Source organism: Orbicella franksi, chromosome 2 (assembly GCF_964199315.1).
Source record: "Orbicella franksi chromosome 2, jaOrbFran1.1, whole genome shotgun sequence".
Taxonomy (NCBI): domain Eukaryota; kingdom Metazoa; phylum Cnidaria; class Anthozoa; order Scleractinia; family Merulinidae; genus Orbicella; species Orbicella franksi.
The window spans coordinates 16,390,984-16,408,305 of NC_138146.1; the positions used below are offsets into that span (position 1 = coordinate 16,390,984).

General features: G+C 38.0%; 1 protein-coding gene across 2 annotated transcripts; it reads right to left on the minus strand.

The window, feature by feature from the left end:
- Nucleotides 1–482: 482 nt before the first annotated feature.
- On the minus strand, nt 483–17,322 carry LOC145478259 (uncharacterized). Of its 2 annotated transcripts, XM_081456216.1 has the most exons (13): nt 16,957–17,321; nt 16,642–16,772; nt 16,441–16,499; nt 13,745–13,830; nt 13,045–13,114; nt 12,778–12,843; nt 7,803–8,055; nt 6,412–6,555; nt 5,881–5,972; nt 5,621–5,673; nt 5,124–5,194; nt 4,215–4,341; nt 483–1,034 (listed from the first exon to the last, which is right to left on the minus strand). In XM_081456216.1, exons 1-13 carry the CDS (start codon nt 17,131–17,133, stop codon nt 906–908), a joined length of 1,458 nt encoding a protein of 485 aa, XP_081312342.1. In that variant the 5' UTR covers nt 17,134–17,321; the 3' UTR covers nt 483–905. The 2 variants fall into 2 exon arrangements, with proteins under 2 accessions (XP_081312342.1, XP_081312341.1); XM_081456215.1 differs by lacking the exons at nt 483–1,034; nt 4,215–4,341; nt 5,124–5,194; ... (2 more) ...; nt 6,412–6,555; nt 7,803–8,055 and adding an exon at nt 8,062–11,667 and having other exon boundaries at nt 16,957–17,322.

A 17,322-nucleotide genomic window follows, 5' to 3' on the forward strand; every position in this document is an offset into this window, starting at 1 on the left:
TTTCTTTAAGTGAATTAATTAACGTTAATTATGCGTGAACTTTTGCGTAGTAAGAATGCGCAATGCACAACTTAGGAATGACCTTAAAGGTTTAGAAAAATCGCCAACTATATGTAATGAGTCTAGCTGGTTTTAGTCTCCCGTGGTGACTGGTAGTAGTAAAATATGGGTGGACGTTTATCAACGGTGTCATTTCTGTGTGTACAGGTGTTTGATGTCTTATACTTGTTTTCTTTATGTAACTTATTGACTGTAAAGATTCCGTCACAGGAAACATTTTCAGCCGTGGCTTTTTTTAAAATATATCCTAGATTGTCGCCTCCTTTGCAGTCGTCACTTGAATCGTCACGCAACGCTCCTCTTCGTTCAAAGCCGTTACTTGAGAGGAGTGTTGCGTGACCATCAGTAAAGACTGCGAGGGGACATGGTGGCCTCTTGAAGTCATGAGTGCTCCCACAATAAAGTTCACAGCAAACCAGATGTATATTCAAGTTTATTTGTAACGGTGAATTATTTAAACAAAGTCATTTTTACAACAATATGGTCACGCTCTTAATGGCTCCTTTCTGGACAGTTAATTACATCGTCAGAGTACCAAGTCTGTATTCTAATTGAACTTTTTAATCTGGTGCAGTCAATTTCAAATTGTGTTCAGTTACACTGCTCTGAATCTTCCCAAAAAAATAGCAACATAGGAAGAGGTAAGTCAACTCAAAAAGCGTCTATTCCCAAATATATAAATAAGTAATTTTCTGAGCAAATTGACTCTGCAACGTTTTTTTCTCACTAACCAAAATTCTCGAATCAAATAAAAATATCATATATTAATCTAAAACTTCTAATGTCCACTCTGCAAAAATTTCTTTAAGTCAAATGTACATGATTTTCTTGGAGCAGTCTTGTGTCTACTTAGGGACATTTTTCGTCTTTGTCTTTGAGCTCCAGAGGGATGACGTCACATCGTCGCCAGTGAAGGCCCTCAAGCGATATTCCAACTCTTTTCTGTCGTTTACCTCGCGCTGAAACTGTCGAGCCTGTGAGAAAACAAACCAAGATCAGCATATTATTTCTCCTTAAGGTGGTTCCTCATAAATAAAAGTTGCCGAACAATTTCTTTAAAACTTTCCCCGAATGTTCCCTACCAAGCACTGTTTAGAAAAATACAATAAACAAGATAGGTCACCATTCTCGCTTAAGAAATACGGTAGGTAAATCTTACCCCATTTATGCCTAACTACGCGCGTTATTTCATCAGTTCACGTTATAATTTGTGGTAGCCGGAAGCTAAGGTTATTAAAGCAATACTTTAAAAAATATATTGATAGGTAGAAAGTCTCGGGAACGTGGAACAATGTAAGATATAATTTATGGAAAAAGAACACAATTCTAGACGACATTGCCTCAAAACGTTCCTTGAATCGTCCTTTTCGAGGTCATAATTCGCATCGTCGAGTAACGGTTTTGTGCACTCTTTTAGCTATATCTCTTTTTCCTTCCGAACAATTTTTTTCTTATTTTTTTTCACTTAAGTCGGACAATTTGTACACCAAAATTATGCAATAAAAAATATAGGTCACCATGCTCTTTTAAGAGAAAACGAGCATTTATTTTGCTGTCGAGCTTAGCTTGAGGGAAATCTCTTACGTTGTGTACGTGCACGCGATCATATGCGCGCGCTAATGACGCAAAAATCGTGCACAGTAGGGATGCGCGCGCAATGTAATACAGTCAACTTCCGTTATAGCGGACACCCTCGGGACCGCGATTTGGTGTCCGTAATAGCGAGAGTCTGTAATAGCAGGGTGCGAGAAAATTTTTGTGTTATAATATTTGGACAGACTGGACGAACTTATTCATGGCAGCGAGACTGCAAAGAGGGCCTTAAAAGAAAAAGATGAAGAAATTTTGATTAATGGACAGAAGAAGCGAAATCGACCAAAAAAGACAAAGACAATCTCAAAAAGCAGAAAAAATAGACTCTATATGTGTGCAAATATTCCAAGATGCTTCTCGGTGTCCGCTATAACGAGAGAGGAAACAATAAAATTGTGACGTTGGGACCGAATAAAGTGTCCGTAAATCCGTAACAGCGAGAGTCCGTAATAGCGAGGTGTCCGCAAGGCGGGAGTTGACTGTACTGAGGAGTCACCTTAAATTATTCATACAAAGTCAAGCATGCAGAATGAGAGAATTAACTAACTGATCACTAAGGGGTAACAAAAACATTATTCAATTGAAAGGCTCGAGTAAGCGATATATTGACCAGCGTCAGGTGAATATCTGGCATATTTTCGGACTGAAAGGTCAACAACCGGCTTATTTTTATCCTTAACGAGGTTTTCTCAAATCAAATGCGATTAACATACGGACATACGGTATCGACATTGCGCGCAATGTCTGATTTTGTATACCTTTAAAATTGATGCGCTCAAAAGTAAAATCGCTTTTTACTTCTCCAACACTGCGCTTGTCAATTTTAAAGTGTGCCAGCTATCTGCAAGATTGCGCGCAGTCAGGAGCTCAAGACAATTAACTATTTCTTGGCTCCGGCTATCCGACGTCTAACACAGACTGGATGATCTGCTTCTTTCTTCCACTTGCCTCCTCCGTTACGTTACGTTACGCTACGTTACGCTACGTTACGTTACGGTACGGTACGTTACGTTACGCTACGTTGTTGTAAATATCATAACATGCTTGTTGCGTTAGCGATATTGCGGGGTGTGGACAAGCTTAAATTCCCTTGAACCAATCATTACTCGGGGTGCGTTCCTTTGCGATTTTCTGGATCAGGATCAGTGACTGGTCTTGGTTCTGATCATCGCAAAAGAACGAAACCTTCATATCCACCACCCCCCCCCCCCCCCCTCTTACCCATCCTCCCATCCTCGGGCTTGCATCCAACTATCTCTAAATGTTTTCCCAAAGCCTTTTGTTTTTTCAAAGACAAGTAGAAAAGGTGTGTAAAGACAAAATATCCCGTAGGTGTCGTGAAATTTGCACGAGGCGTAAAAACGGAACTGAAGAAAATAATTCATTTACATTTCTGCCACTACCTCGCCGCGATCGGATGAACGTTCTCGCGAAGGAAATTTTGGCAAACCACAACCACAGCGACCGAAGAATGACAAAAGTATCGACCTTCCGATATTACTCTGTACATAGGAGCGTACGACAATGGTGAGCTTTACGCTAAAACTGGTTTAAAACGTCAAGGACCAAAGGTTAGGAGAAAATAGGAGAAGTGGCATCGGTTGGAAGAAGGTATGACCACTATTTTGTATTATATACTACTTTGGAGTCGACTGAGACGGTACAAGTTTGCCACAAGCGATAAATTTGCGACAAGTCCACGACAACTTCACAAGCAAGTGCTAGGTTTGATTCACGCGAGTGTTGTACACTTGTCGCAAGTTTTCCGCATATGGCAAACTTGACCCTTATAGATACACATGTATGGTTGTTAGCAGAATTTAATGACAATTATGCAGTTGCTTATCAATCTTATTTTGCGATAAGTTTTCCAATTTAGTGCTTGTTTTCGTTTAGGAAAAACTGGAGATGACTTTTGCATAGAAATACGACAAGCATACATTCTACTCTCCCACAGGTCCCCGGGGGCGGGGTACTCCCATATATGGGCTATATAGGTATGTGCGGCCCCAAAGCGTCGGGTTTTTCAGCCGTTTTGGTCATAATTAGGGTATCGATTTTGGCCATTTTGGTTATAAATTGCGTATGGTTTTAGCATTGTAGTCCTGAATTGGGTATGTTTCTTAGAAGAAGCTAGTTTCATCATTATCAATAAGACCGTCAACAAAAGCCCTTCAACTGTGTCAGCCGCGACGGTCATAAATAGGCTATCGAATTTTTGGTCAGGACATAAATAGGTAGCAAAAACACGCAGATTTTGATCATAAATAGGGTAAGGGATTTGCGAAGTAGGCCGCGCACCCCAACCCAACTTTTCTGGAAGTACCCCCCTCGGGCACAGGCCCCCACGCTTCTAACTCGTAAGTCACCTCTGTCCATGCGCGCCATCTGTTTAATCGTCATGATCACACTTGACCAATTCGTGCAAAAAGCTTATCACAACAAAAACTTTGAAAAACGTCAACCCATGTAAAAGAGTAGCGTTTCATTCATTAATTTTGGAAATACTCAGTGGTATACAATGTAGGGTTAGTTGTTCAACTGAGGATACCTAAACTCACCATTTCTAAGTTCCTTCTGGCGGACTCGAGCTCTTCTTGTACCGATCCATACGCTTTATTGCGGTGTTCTTTTAATTTTTCCATGTGCACTTTGATTCTAGTCTCCAACTCGCGATCCCCTAGGGCTCTATAGAACAATTAAACAAAGCATTACAACAAGACGCGCATTTCAACGTATTATAACATGTGCAGTGTTACAATTGTCTACAAAAAGCTGCAAAAAGGTACCGTTCATCTAAAACACTAGGGAGTTTAAGGAACTACGACGGCGACGCCTAGGACAACGTCGAATCTTTGAAGTCATTTAGTTTGTTTCTCTTTGTCAAAGCTATCTCGAAACTGAATTTGGAACACAGCGTAAAATTCGAAAATAAATTTCAAAAATTATCCGTTGTGGTTCACGTTCTCCAGACAACGCGAAATTTGGTCATTTCACGTTGTTGTCTTGTAGAGGACGGCAAAGAAATGTACCAAGAATTATAACGCACTTGCAATGCCACTGTATTTCTCATTCAACCATTTGTTTAGCGACGTTCCCATTGCCGTTGCCGTTGTGGTTTTCTTAAACGCCCTACTATAAGAGGAGAAACATCGCCGAAAAACCTCAACCTAGATCCTAGACTCTCTCATTTTCGTCCCTTGTCGTTGAGGATAGAGAGCCTGGGATCGAGATTGCCAAAACCAAAGTGAAACTTCCATAGCTATTATAGACTGCAAAAGCAAGTACTGTGTTCGGCAAATCTTCAAAAGAGGCACAAAAGCATTCGAATGCTAACCCTTCAATCAAAATATAGCGCGATTTTTCGGAAAACAATATCCCGCTTTATGGATCAGTTATCGTTGAGGAATTCTAAAACCTCCCTCAGTCTCAATTCAAGACCAACCCAAGCTACATGTCAAATACTGTACCTTCTTGCTGCTCCTTTTCCATCTCGTTCTTCTAAAAGTTCCTTCAATTGCTTGGCGTAGCCATGAGGAGACTGAATAAGAAACGACAATAATGTTACTTACGCGACAAAGCATTGTATAAATGCTGTCGTTTACCTCGATGATTTATTTACGAAGCTAAAAAGGGGCATCGAACGGCTGTCAAATTACTTTCTATTTCTTTGAACTTCGTTGAATTGAGAAATAAATTGGAGAAGCACACTCTGCATACTGACATCTAACATGTATGTACCTTCTAAGCCAATCAGGTGCATCCTGAAAAAGTCACGTGATTTTACTGAGAGCAATTTTCCCACGCTTCGTACCGGTTGCAACCGGTTACAACTTCTTTTTCCAGTTCTGATTAACTTGCAGCTTCATTTAGAATTATGGGTATTGTCTCTGTGGTTATTTTGATTTTTGTTTCATGGCATACGTTGAAAAAAAAAACCTCGTGGTGTTTTTTAGTAACTTCTCACCTTTTCCTCTTCCTTGGCTGACTTTTCCGTTCCATACGGGGCTTTTACTTCGACTGCAAAAAAGCCAAGAAGAACCAAAATCAGTAATCATCGACTATGCCATCCAAAAGTACCGAAAGAAAATTTTTATGATTTCAGCCTGTTTATCTAATAGAGGAAAACCGTTGAACAGAAGACTGAAGAAATAGCTATAAAACAAAATACCTGACATCTCTTAGGATCAAGAGCAGGATATTTTGCGAAAACTAAAAGAAACGTACCAGGTGTTGAGCCCTTCATGGCAGCAAGTTGTTGCTTTTGTTGACGCAGAAGTTTGGTCCGCTCCCTCCAGTCATCTAAAGCTTGCTTATCTCTGAAGATGTAAATTTATATTTGTTAACTCACATGTGTTGTGTAAAGATATACAGATTTAACAGGTTTCCTTGCTACTTCCAGGAAAAAAGAAAGAAAGAAAGAAAATAAGCAAAGAACTGCCCTGTAATCTTTCGCAAACAGAAAACAAATACGCAAATGCTGCGCTATTGCTTTTTAGTTTTATTTTATTATCAATTTAAATCGATAGGACTACAAAGCATCTTTTGTTTCGCGTTTGTTCAAAGTTGTCCACTTACGTCAATGCTGATATGAGCATAACCAGACATTCACAGGAAAAAAGACGTAAAATCGCGAAAAAGTATTATAACACATAATTTATCCGTTTTGGTGCGAGCAAGCTATCTTTGCTCTAAAAGAGCTGCCGAGATACTGTAATTTCCTCACAGGCTAACATTTCTTCAATTGTATCTACTCACTTTCTTTTCTGTAATATAAGAGCCTCTTTTTCGTTCATAACTGCTAAAATCGCCATCTCTTGTTGATCGGCCAATCGAGCCTCGTAATCCGGGAACCTTGGAGTTGCACCGCCGGCGTCGTACTGGAACCGAGCTGTCCTTGAACTTCAATATAAAAAACAACCAGTTAAAAAGGTTAGGTGTTATGTCTTGTAAGAGAAACGTCACATGACACGTTTTGACCAATCAGTATCGCGTCTATCTCATTTCGCGTCTATCTCATCTCATTTCATTTCATTTCAGTATTTATTTAATTATTTTTAATATTGTTACGACTGTCACTATTTCTTTCTTTTTCAAATTTTAATTTTTGAGGGCCATTAGGTTATCAGTTTTAATACTGTCAAATGTTACCAAGCCTTACTTACTTACATACTTACTTCAGTGATTAGCGCGCGCGCATTAAAAAATGGCGACTTTTTCTTTACGGCTGGACCTCGACATAGAGTTAAATCGTCATTTTCTCGAAAACGAGTACGGTGACCTATCATTTTTTTCTATTGTTTTGAATTGAGTAATAAATTTCTCTGTGTAAAATAATTATAGACCAATTCTCAGTGTAGAACAAAAAACAATCGTCGGAAACGTAAATTTAGCAAGCAATCGTGACTATAATCATGGTGCTATTATAAGGATTTATTGGGTATAAACAAGGTGCTGTTGCTCCTAAACGAACTCGGGGACCCCTCATTTTTATTTCAAAATTTAAGTTCCTATAATAGAAACAATCAATGGGCAAAGTTTGACAAAAATCTCAGTGCAGGTTCTATTTCAGTGGAATGACCTTAAGCTCTCATCTCTGAACAAAATGATAGCTATGGCACTATAAAATATTTGCGAACTATATATTACTTTACCCAATTAAAAACATAATATAACATAACTGAAGGGTTCGACATCCACTTTACTTTCAGCTATGAACATTTGCTAAAGCATTTTCATGTTTGCCACAGATATCACATTTTGAAATTCCCTGACTTTTCCCTGATAAAATACAATTTCCCTGATCAAATGAATAAAAAATGTCGGATATAGCGACTTCTGGCCTCCCCTTACAGCCGTCTTTTCCGCTGATAAGTTTTCAACGAATTTTACATCGTTGAGATCACAGTCACCCCAAATGTTTCTTCCAGCCTTCAATGGTATTAAACCAGCCATGTTAAACTAATTCAATTTTCCCTTGCACAAGATAAAATTCCCTGAGTTTTCCCGACCTTGAAGAATTATTTTAACCTGACCATTTTCTGACGTGTGGCAACACAAACTTTAGTTGTCGTTATATGTGAAGCAGGATGCTCTAAATAATAAACAGCACCATGATAAAAAGGCAGTTTTAAAGAACTCCTCCCTACCTTTCTGATTTAGGGCTGGTTTTCTTTTGCCTGGGAGCAGATCTAGCCGCTTCTGTCAATTCTCTAGGCCGCGCATCCGCTGACAGTCCGCCACTTGACTGCAGCCCCATTCTCTGTCTGTCATATTCCCGTCTCACCACATCTGACCGTGAGGGTGGGGGATGCAATGTTACTGGCGCGTTGATCGGTGTAGGAAGCTCCTTCGAGTCGGTTTGACTTTTCCTGCGCCGGGTTGATGTAGAATTCTTTTTGTCTATAATCAAAAGATAGCGTTGTTATATATATTTTTTTTTCACCATTTTCGCAGTTGAGTTCTCAACCTCACTTTCATCAAGTTTAAACAAAGGAAATCAAGATCGTGATGGTGTTTGGATATCTGATCTTAATTAGCATAGATTTTTACTATTTTATTTCTCCGTTTTCTCCTTTGGTTTAGTTTCCATTGAGAAGATATATCAAACACCAAAGACCGTGTTTGACTTCTTTTCCAAACACCTCGAAGTTCGTCAAAAATACTCCGCTACGCGTCGTATTTTTAACTCTGTGGTCAATCATGGTCTTCCGTGTTTGATGTATTGTTTCGTTATCGAAAGAGAGTGTTTCTCATTTCTCAAACAAACGTTTTTCAGGACAGTGTAGTAGTTATGACTTAGCTTCTTTGTGTGTTGTGTGATATAGATTTAACTCACGCGAAACAATAGTGTCTTTGTAAGTTTTTTTTCCCTCCTATAAAACACTTGTTTTTAGGCAGCCAGAGCACATGAAGAATCCTATCGATATTATGACAAATTTAAGGTCATTCCACTGAAATAGAACCTGCACTGAGATTTTTGTGAAACTTTGCCTATTGATTGTTTATATTATAGGAACTTAAATTTTGAAGTAAAAATGAGGGGTCCCCGTGTTCGTTTAGGAGCAACAGCACCTTGTTTATACCCATATAAATCCTTATAATAGCACCATGATTGTAGTCACGATTGCTTGCTAAATTCACGTTTCCGACGATTGCTTTTTGTTCTACACTGAGAATTGGTCCATTATATTTTACACAGAGAAATTTATTACTCAATTCAAAACAATAGAAAAAAATTATCACCATACTCGGTTGCGAGAAAATGACGATTTACCTCTATGGCGAGGTCCAGCTGTAAAGAAAAAGCCGCCATTTTTTAATGCGCGCGCGCTATTCACGCATGAAATTATGCGCAGTAGGGATGCGCAATGCAATACTGGGGAATAACCTTAAATGTCATCAGAGACAAACATATCAGCTTTGTTTGTTGGCGATTGCGTATTTTTAGCATAGCCCAAAGGACCTTGCCAATCTTGAACTACGTTTTCAATCTTTTGAGTGTATTCCACGAGCACAGTGTGTATTGATAAACAGATGGATGAATGGAGAGCCTGTTAGTGTGCCTCATGCTGCACTTAATTAAATATTTGAAGCCTCTGGTTGACGCTTTGCACAAAAAGCAACTTCCTTTTTTAGCATTATAATTTTTATTTTTTACTGTGGTTTCCACTTTTAAAGGGGCAGATAGGAGGATTTTGTGTTACACGGAAGTAATTAGCAAATATTAGTGGAAACAATAAAAAACACACCAAAAGGATTAATTTGAACGAGGTAATATGAAACATAATTTCCACAGTTTTTTAGGCTTTTCTGTGCACAAATACAGAGATGAAATTCAGCTTGTACAAATCAATGTCCCTTCAGTAACTCCACAGAGAAAGCTCTATTCCAGATTAGTGCCAAAATTGTTGGACATGAGGCTAATTTTCACGAGCGACTCTTTTTGGAAGCCTGGTTATCATTAAAACAACCGCAGGCTGTGAACAACCACATGGCCATCTCAAAGGTCTACAAATGTTTGGCACGCGCGCGACTCTCGCGCTACGTTTAATGAATTTTACACGTAACCTTCAAGGCGCGCACGTTTAATGCGCGGCTTTTCACATGTAAAACACATGTAAACCCTTTCACATGTAAAACCTTTCACTTTCAACTGATGAAGGCTTAAGCACTTGCCTAGAGGTCTTGAAGCAAAATCTTAAAATAGTCAGGGACAAACCACTAAGCTACAACAACACTTTATCAAGTTGCATTTAATAAATCCAATTGTCAATTGTATAAAGTATGTATCATTAAAATACTGTTATTTCTTCATGAAAGATACAAGTATATTTACACAGATTTTTTTTAAAAAAACTGCTGATCATATATTCTTTTTAAACGTCTGTTTTCTACTGAGATTGTAATTAATAAAATATATCTACGTATGCATCCTGTTTGATCTAATATTTTCATGTTCTACTTGTTTATAGCTTATGTGTCATGCTTTTAGACTACAATTAGTAAAATAGACTATAAGTCTACAATAATACCAATTCAACCCGTCAGATCTACGGTTTTTGTCGACATTACGTCAGTTAAACTCCTTTAAACTACATGTATGATATTTGGGAAACTGTCGTTCTCTAACTCTCAGGACCACCCTGGCCAATATCAGAGGTACTTTTATAGTGACCAGAACAAAACACGGAAATTTCAGTGCAAAAGGAGCGTTACGCTACATTCTCAGAATTCAGTCATTTTTGGACTGAGTTTGACCGGTCAAAACAAATGGTTCCTTATTCTTCGAATTCAAATCGCAGTCTTAATTAGCGCAAGATTCAAGTACATAAAGTAAGTATGTATAGATACAGTTCCTTACATGTCATTAGACTTTGCACCTAAATGTTGCATAAATACGTGACTAAGAACATTGTACAATGTGTTCTAGACTTTCTGCAAAATCGTATTCATCTCCAAGTGGTTTTTCTCAAAACGTACTTCACTGCAAGTGAATCACTCCCATTTCAAGGAGAGTGTTCCTTTCTGAATCAATTCTTGATACTTATTTCGCGTCACCGCTTTCACTTCTTTTATCATCGACCACCGTCCTCAACTTTTTCTGTGTGATGGGCGACATCCGTCCGTCAGACGTCAGCTTAAACTTGCACAGCACATCAGCTGCATCCACCTTCCTTAGATAAGGGCTGGTGCGACTCATCATCGGTCTCCATCGGCCTTGATAACTCCCCGTGTAGTAGTGTACAGTCAGCAAGCCCTGGTGGTCCGCTAACGTGGTTATTTTCCCAAGACAAGGCTGTCCTTTGATGTACAACTTCTCAGGCACTTTAATGGCGACCATATCCCCCTCGCTTATTGCCAGCGTTCCTAACCCTTTGCTGTTAAATTCGTGAACTTTTGAGTACTCTGGATTCTTAGTTTTGATATCACTAGATGCATTCTCGGTCGTAAGCGGCATGGAACTTTTAAGTTGGGAAGAGTTCTCTTTCGAAGGAGGCTCTGAAACTGCATCCTCATAGCTTGCACACCTTTCCACCGAAGGAGAGCTCTTCTTAGGGCTTTCAGTCCTGGTTCTTCTTCTCCGTTTCGTTTTCTCACTCTTGGCTTTCTTCCCTTCTTTGTTAGTATCCACAATGTATAAATTTTTGTCCAAGTCTAAACTCTTTTCCGAGGCTTCTAAACTCTTTTCGGACCGTCCACTTTTCCGCCGACTTCTTTCCAGAGGTTCCAGTTGAACTTTCCCCTCTTTCTTCTCAGAACTGTGAAATGACATGTCTTTTCTTGGTGATCTTTCTTCGTGTTTCACCGTTCTCACAGGAGATTTCTGTTCAAAATTTCGAGTTGGTTTTTCCTGCTCAAACTTTTTCGCTTTTTGCCCTCTCAGCAACCCCCCCGAGTCATCAACAGGGCGATTTTTCGGCCTCGCCGCCGCTTGGATAATTGGAGGCAGTTTGAATCTTTCCGCTTTAACGTTTCTCTCATTTTCAACTTGCTCTTCTTGGTCTCGCTCCCCTGAAACGCAGATTTAAAAGTGGATATCAGTAACGCTTCTGACTCCCTTGTGATTGTTGTTTGAGTTTAGAATTGCTCATAAAATAGTTGTTGTTTAAAATTTCCGTAATCTGTACGATATTTAACCTGAAGCTGGCGAAACAATGACCTCTTAATCTAGTCTTTCTACTCGCAAAAGTTGCTTTCTTTTCCTTTTTGTCCTGTCTCTAGTGTACATTTTATGCACCGAAATGCATGTAGTTATTATGTTAGTTTTAAAGTCAGCACATTGGAAGTCAATGCGTTGGAATGATATCCACTTTTAAATTAGCGTTCTCTCTACCTTCCGCTCACAGCACTTACATTATGTAATTAAGTTTTGAAAAGCTAAATAGAAGAAACAAAGGAAGTACACGAAATAACTTTGTTACAAGTTAATTTACTTGTTACTAGGTGCTTGTTATATACAAGACACACAGCTTTCCCTTGCAACCAACTAATTACAGTAATTCACAAGAATGTAATAATTTAATACTAAACAAGGATACTTTAATTCATTCTTTTGCGTGACATGACATAAGGCCTTGTAAAAGGATTGGTGAAAAATGCTAAAACTGTAACCACACCTAGTTCTTAAACCTTCAAACCTCGTCTTATGTACCAAATTTTGGTTTTATAAATACCTTTCCAAAAATTTTAAGACACAACCAAGATCTATTTCAAGATCTAACTTTCAAAATTTTGATTCTAACCTTAAAAGATTTTAAGATCTCTTCGTCAAAAATACAAGGTTCCAAGATCAAAAGAATTTGGAGATTTACCTTTTAGCTGTAGTTACCAGTACAAAGGATCTTACAATGCAGTAAACATGTAAGGCTCCTGAAATGCTCAGGCTGACATGTAACATAACAGCAGGAAAGTGGAGAACTTGATTACTGGTAAATTGTTTGGCCTGACCAAGCAGTACTTTCTGGTAAAAAAGCTCCAGGTAGGAATCATTGGAGTAAAAGGAATGCAAAATGGAAACTTAAGACTTCCCTGTCCCGTTACTGAATAAAGACTTTCTTAGCTGTTGACAATTACCACTGAAAACAAAGAATCTTACAGCGCAATAACATAACAGGGACTTACATGTGACTTCTCTATCTTGTGATGTAGAAAACAGTAACTCCTCACTTGATGAAGATTCTGGGTGCTCTGAAAGATGCAAAACAAAACATAAATTACAACTGCTGATCAAGACAAGCACAGCATGGTTTTTGAATAAACTTTTTACAAATTATAGTACTTTTTTTCAAAATTTAAAGTGGGAAGCTGAAAAACACAGACATGAATAACCAGGAAACACAAAAGTTTTACATGTTTCTAAGAAAAATAAATATCACAAAGATGTTGTACCTTCTACTAGAACAGCTCCTCTTTCTTGCAGTTGTAATAAATACTGCTCTCTGAGGAACTTTAGGATTTCCTACAAAAGACCAAAAACAAAATATAAACTATGTGAGTTAACTTCTTGACAATATTGCAAATCCTGCCTAATTTACCTTCAATGTTACGAATGATATTCCTTGGATCAGACGTCATTACTGACAGCAGTTTCTCTATGAATATGTATCGCTGGTGCATATTTTGTGTTGGCTTGTAAACAAACATGGTGGGTTGGCGGTGATCGATCAATGCTTGTCATGTACCCTGCTTTCTGCAGTCGTCAGCACTGTCATCAGTTTGTTTGTGCTTTCACTCTTTTGTCCGTCCCCTCTGGAAAATCCCCCATGCCTCAGAATTCCAATCATTATTACTCTCCGGTCCTTTGGATTTCCAGTGCAAAGAGCCCAAACCCTCAACCCCCTTGCCCTTGGAATTTCAAAAAAACATCCGTTGTATAGGTATGAATATTTTCTAGAATCACCCAATGAGAGCTTGTGTAGTATCTCAGCTATTTTACAATACTTGTTTTTAAACTAATCAGTGATGCTCAAAAGCACCCAATTGTATGCAAATGTTATTTTATGCAACATACAGTACAACAACATACTGTGCATGTTAATATCATTTACACACAAATTCATACATGTACAAAATTTCTGAGACCATTTACCTGAGTGCCTTTTTCCACAATGAAGGAAGGAGGAAACTCTAGTGGGTTGTTGGAGAGATTGAGTCCTGATAAACTCTTTAGCAGGCCTAGATTGTATGCAAGAAAATTTAGACTTAAACAAAAGTGAACAACAGAAGATTCTGAGTAACGCATTTCCTTGATTAAGCTCCAATTTTCACGTTGTTCCCTAGCTTGCAAATCTTTCTGCAATTGAACAAGCTATATTTTTGTACATGGATCTGAATTCCTTTGGTTTGGAAATAAAACCCCCACAAGTAAGTAAAATTTTCTGTGTTTTTCAAGCTTTGGTTTCTCAACTAAAATTCATGTTCATTTCGAGACCTAAAAGAGTCAATGGCTGGAACACTCAACTCTATTTAACTAATAGATTCCATGTTATGTCTGTTCAGTAATTGATCACAGATGACATCAAAATGTGGTAAGAACAAAAAGTGGCACACAAGGCAATAGCCAAGTGTGTCACTGATGTTCTTCTTGGGATGTTTTGACATCCCAAGAGCTTACTGACGCACTTCAACATGACTTCAACCAATTCTCCAACTGGTACATCAGCAACAAATTAACAGTAAATGTAAAGAAGGCTAAATTGATGCTGTCAGGGAGCAAAACAATGTTGTCGTCATTTAATGACTTTAAGTTTTCTACTGATAAAGAGCAAGTGAATTGTGCTTCATCTTTTAAGTACCTAGGAGTAGTACTGGATGAGAAATGGAAATGGAAGATGCATGTCAATGGCCTTTTACAAAAACTGGGGCATCGCCTCTCAGTGTTCAACCGAATCTATCATATGCTCGATGAGAAAAGTCTCATAGCATACTTTAATGGCCTTGTCCTACCACACCTAGACTATGCAGATATCATCTGGGGAGATCAGCCTCGTCTAACAACACAAATGAAACAATTGCAATCATTCGAAAGTCGCATTGCAAAGAAGATTGTAAAGGGAAAAGTGACATCAGCTGAGGCCCTAACATCATTGCAGTGGGTCCCATTGCATGCGAGGCGTTTTGGTCATCGGTGTTGTCTTGTGCAAGACGCAATGAAAGAAGAGATCCCCGAACATTTCAATGTGTTCAGATCTACCATGAGCCAACAACATGGTTACAATACCCGAAATGGTTGCATGCCCAAAATTAGCAAGCCAAGAACAGAATGGGGCAGAAACAAAATGTATTATAACGCATTTAACCGACTGGACCTCACTACCAAGTGAGCTACAGAAACTTATACCAAAAAGGATTTTTAAATACAAACTGAAACAGGTTTTACTTCACCATTTTTAACCTTAGTTAGTAGTAGATTTTTAATCCTAGTCCTAGTTTTAAACCTTAGTTTTAGTATCACATTTTTAGCTTTTATTACTTCTGTATTTAGACATTTAATGTATACATGTATTTCAGACTTTTACTTTCTAGAGGACCCTCCTGAAAACCACCTGTAGATGATTGGAGGTCTCCTCTTAAAATATTAGTATATTATTATTTTTATTATTACCACATTTTGACATCTGTGATCAGTTACTGAACAGACGCATGGCAGTTTGGCTATGCAGATGCATGGCTATTTGTTTCGTGAAAACAATCAAAATTGGAGAATAAAACAACACAACCAGGCATAGTCAATCGATAAAAATCGATATCAGAAATTAAGCCATATTGATCGCCGATTGCTATCAATTGATATCTGCAACCAATAATGATAGAACTCACAAAATTTTTTTTATTGATTGCTTTTGATTGACAAAAATTGCTAACAATCAATAATTCCTGTTGTCAGGAATATCAATTGTTATTGATTGAAAAAAAAACAACAATAACCATTTAACCATAAGTCGATATATCAAGAATACGAAACACTGAAAACTGTATCTTCTTTTACATGTATTGTTCCTGGTCAATATTTATGGCGGCAAAGTGATTACTGCTATGCCTCTACGATATATTTTCCTTCTGGCTTTTTTCAAGATCTATTCTTAAATTTGTCTCCTAAAACAAATAATTGAGATCACTAGAACATTGACTCTGTTGTTTATTTTGCTTCATCTAAATGCCAATGCTATATTGACACTGGAGGGTCTTACACTACTCTGGCCTGAGCTTCTACTGTGTTGTAAAGAGAGATGTTAAGCCCAAAATGTTTCTGTTAGTTGTTTTTGTTCAGATATGCAGACCATGAAGATAAAATGACTCCATAACACCATTACAGACAAATTTTGTCAATCATTTTGTCAATGTAACTTGTAAAAGGATAAAAATAATTTCCGATAACAATCGATTACAATCAATGAATCACTTGTTATTGATTATTATCTGCAATTGATAACAATCAAGCTCACAACTTTTTGCTTAATCAATTTTCATTGATTGCTATTGGCAATCAATATCACTCTTTGATTGATATCAATAATTATTGTTATCAAATGATATCAATTATCGGTTTATCAATTGACTTTGCCTGGTATATAAATAGGTTTTGTCACCTACTTTCTTGGAAAAAATCTGATCTTCTTTACAATTCCTTCTGCTAATGTACCCTAAGTCTGCTCTCAACACAAAAATAAACTCCCCGTTGATGGGATCTACTAGTCCATCATGGGTCCAGCACTTAATTTACACCAAGGTTTAATCCATTGTTATAGGTTTGGAATAAAGTGACAGATTCTAACACATACTGACCTAATTCTAAAGGAAGTGATTCAATCGTGTTGCCCTCAAGCAATAGATTTTTCAAATTTCTGTTGGAAAAAAAAGTCAATATTTGAAACAATTGCTGGTGAATGTAGAGTACTCTGACACACAAATGAATAGGAGTTTCCACCTTTTGGTTGCTCCAACCAATTGGATGAAAACAAAATGACTAGGGAATGACTATAAAACCTGTGTTTTCCAATGATGGGAGGAATCTCTGATATGCGGTTGTTCCGTAAATCGAGCCATCTCAAGTTTGGTAAGCAATCGAACAGCTCTTCCGGCAATGAAGAAATAGCATTCCCCTCCAGATACAAAAACTGAAAACAGAAGAACAACAAACACGTTAAAATGGAGAGGAAATACTAAAGAAAGGCAAGTAACAAGCACTTGATTTACCTTATTCAAAAGACAGTTGGTAAAACGATCAGCCCATCGTTATTTGCGTGAAAGCCATCACAATGCGCAAAAATCGTCTTAGCAATAAAAGACAGTAAAATGTACCTCTAATTGTTGTAGACTAAGCACTTCTGGTGGAACTTGTGTTAATCTTTTCTTACTAAGGTCAATAGTCGTGCTTCCCAAGGCAGAAGCTGTATTTATTAGCTGTTCCACCGCCTCGCCAACTCCTTCTCCTACCGCCATCTTGTTTTGACTCTCAGCGTTTGGTTTAGTTGCCATAGTTACAGTTAATTGTTTATCTTTGCCTCGTTTCTGTAATTAGAACCCAGGCTTTTACGGAAATGAAAAGAGTAGCTTAGACTTCCAGAGAGATTGGTTGGCAGGTGTGGCAATATATACATGTTGTTAAACAAGCTTTTTCGGTCCTTATTGGTGAAATATCGATCGAGTTCTTTTCCATAAACTTGC

What these genes read in the sequence shown, in the direction of transcription:
- LOC145478259 (XM_081456215.1), bottom strand. Translation starts at nt 17,133, where the DNA reads ATGGCAACTAAACCAAACGCTGAGAGTCAAAACAAGATGGCGGTAGGA. An exon ending in CCCATCATTGGAAAACACAG is followed by an intron (nt 16,500 to 16,641) that starts GTTTTATAGTCA and finishes TTTTTCCAACAG; the next exon opens with AAATTTGAAAAATCTATTGC. An exon ending in AGGAGCTGTTCTAGTAGAAG is followed by an intron (nt 12,844 to 13,044) that starts GTACAACATCTT and finishes TGCATCTTTCAG; the next exon opens with AGCACCCAGAATCTTCATCA.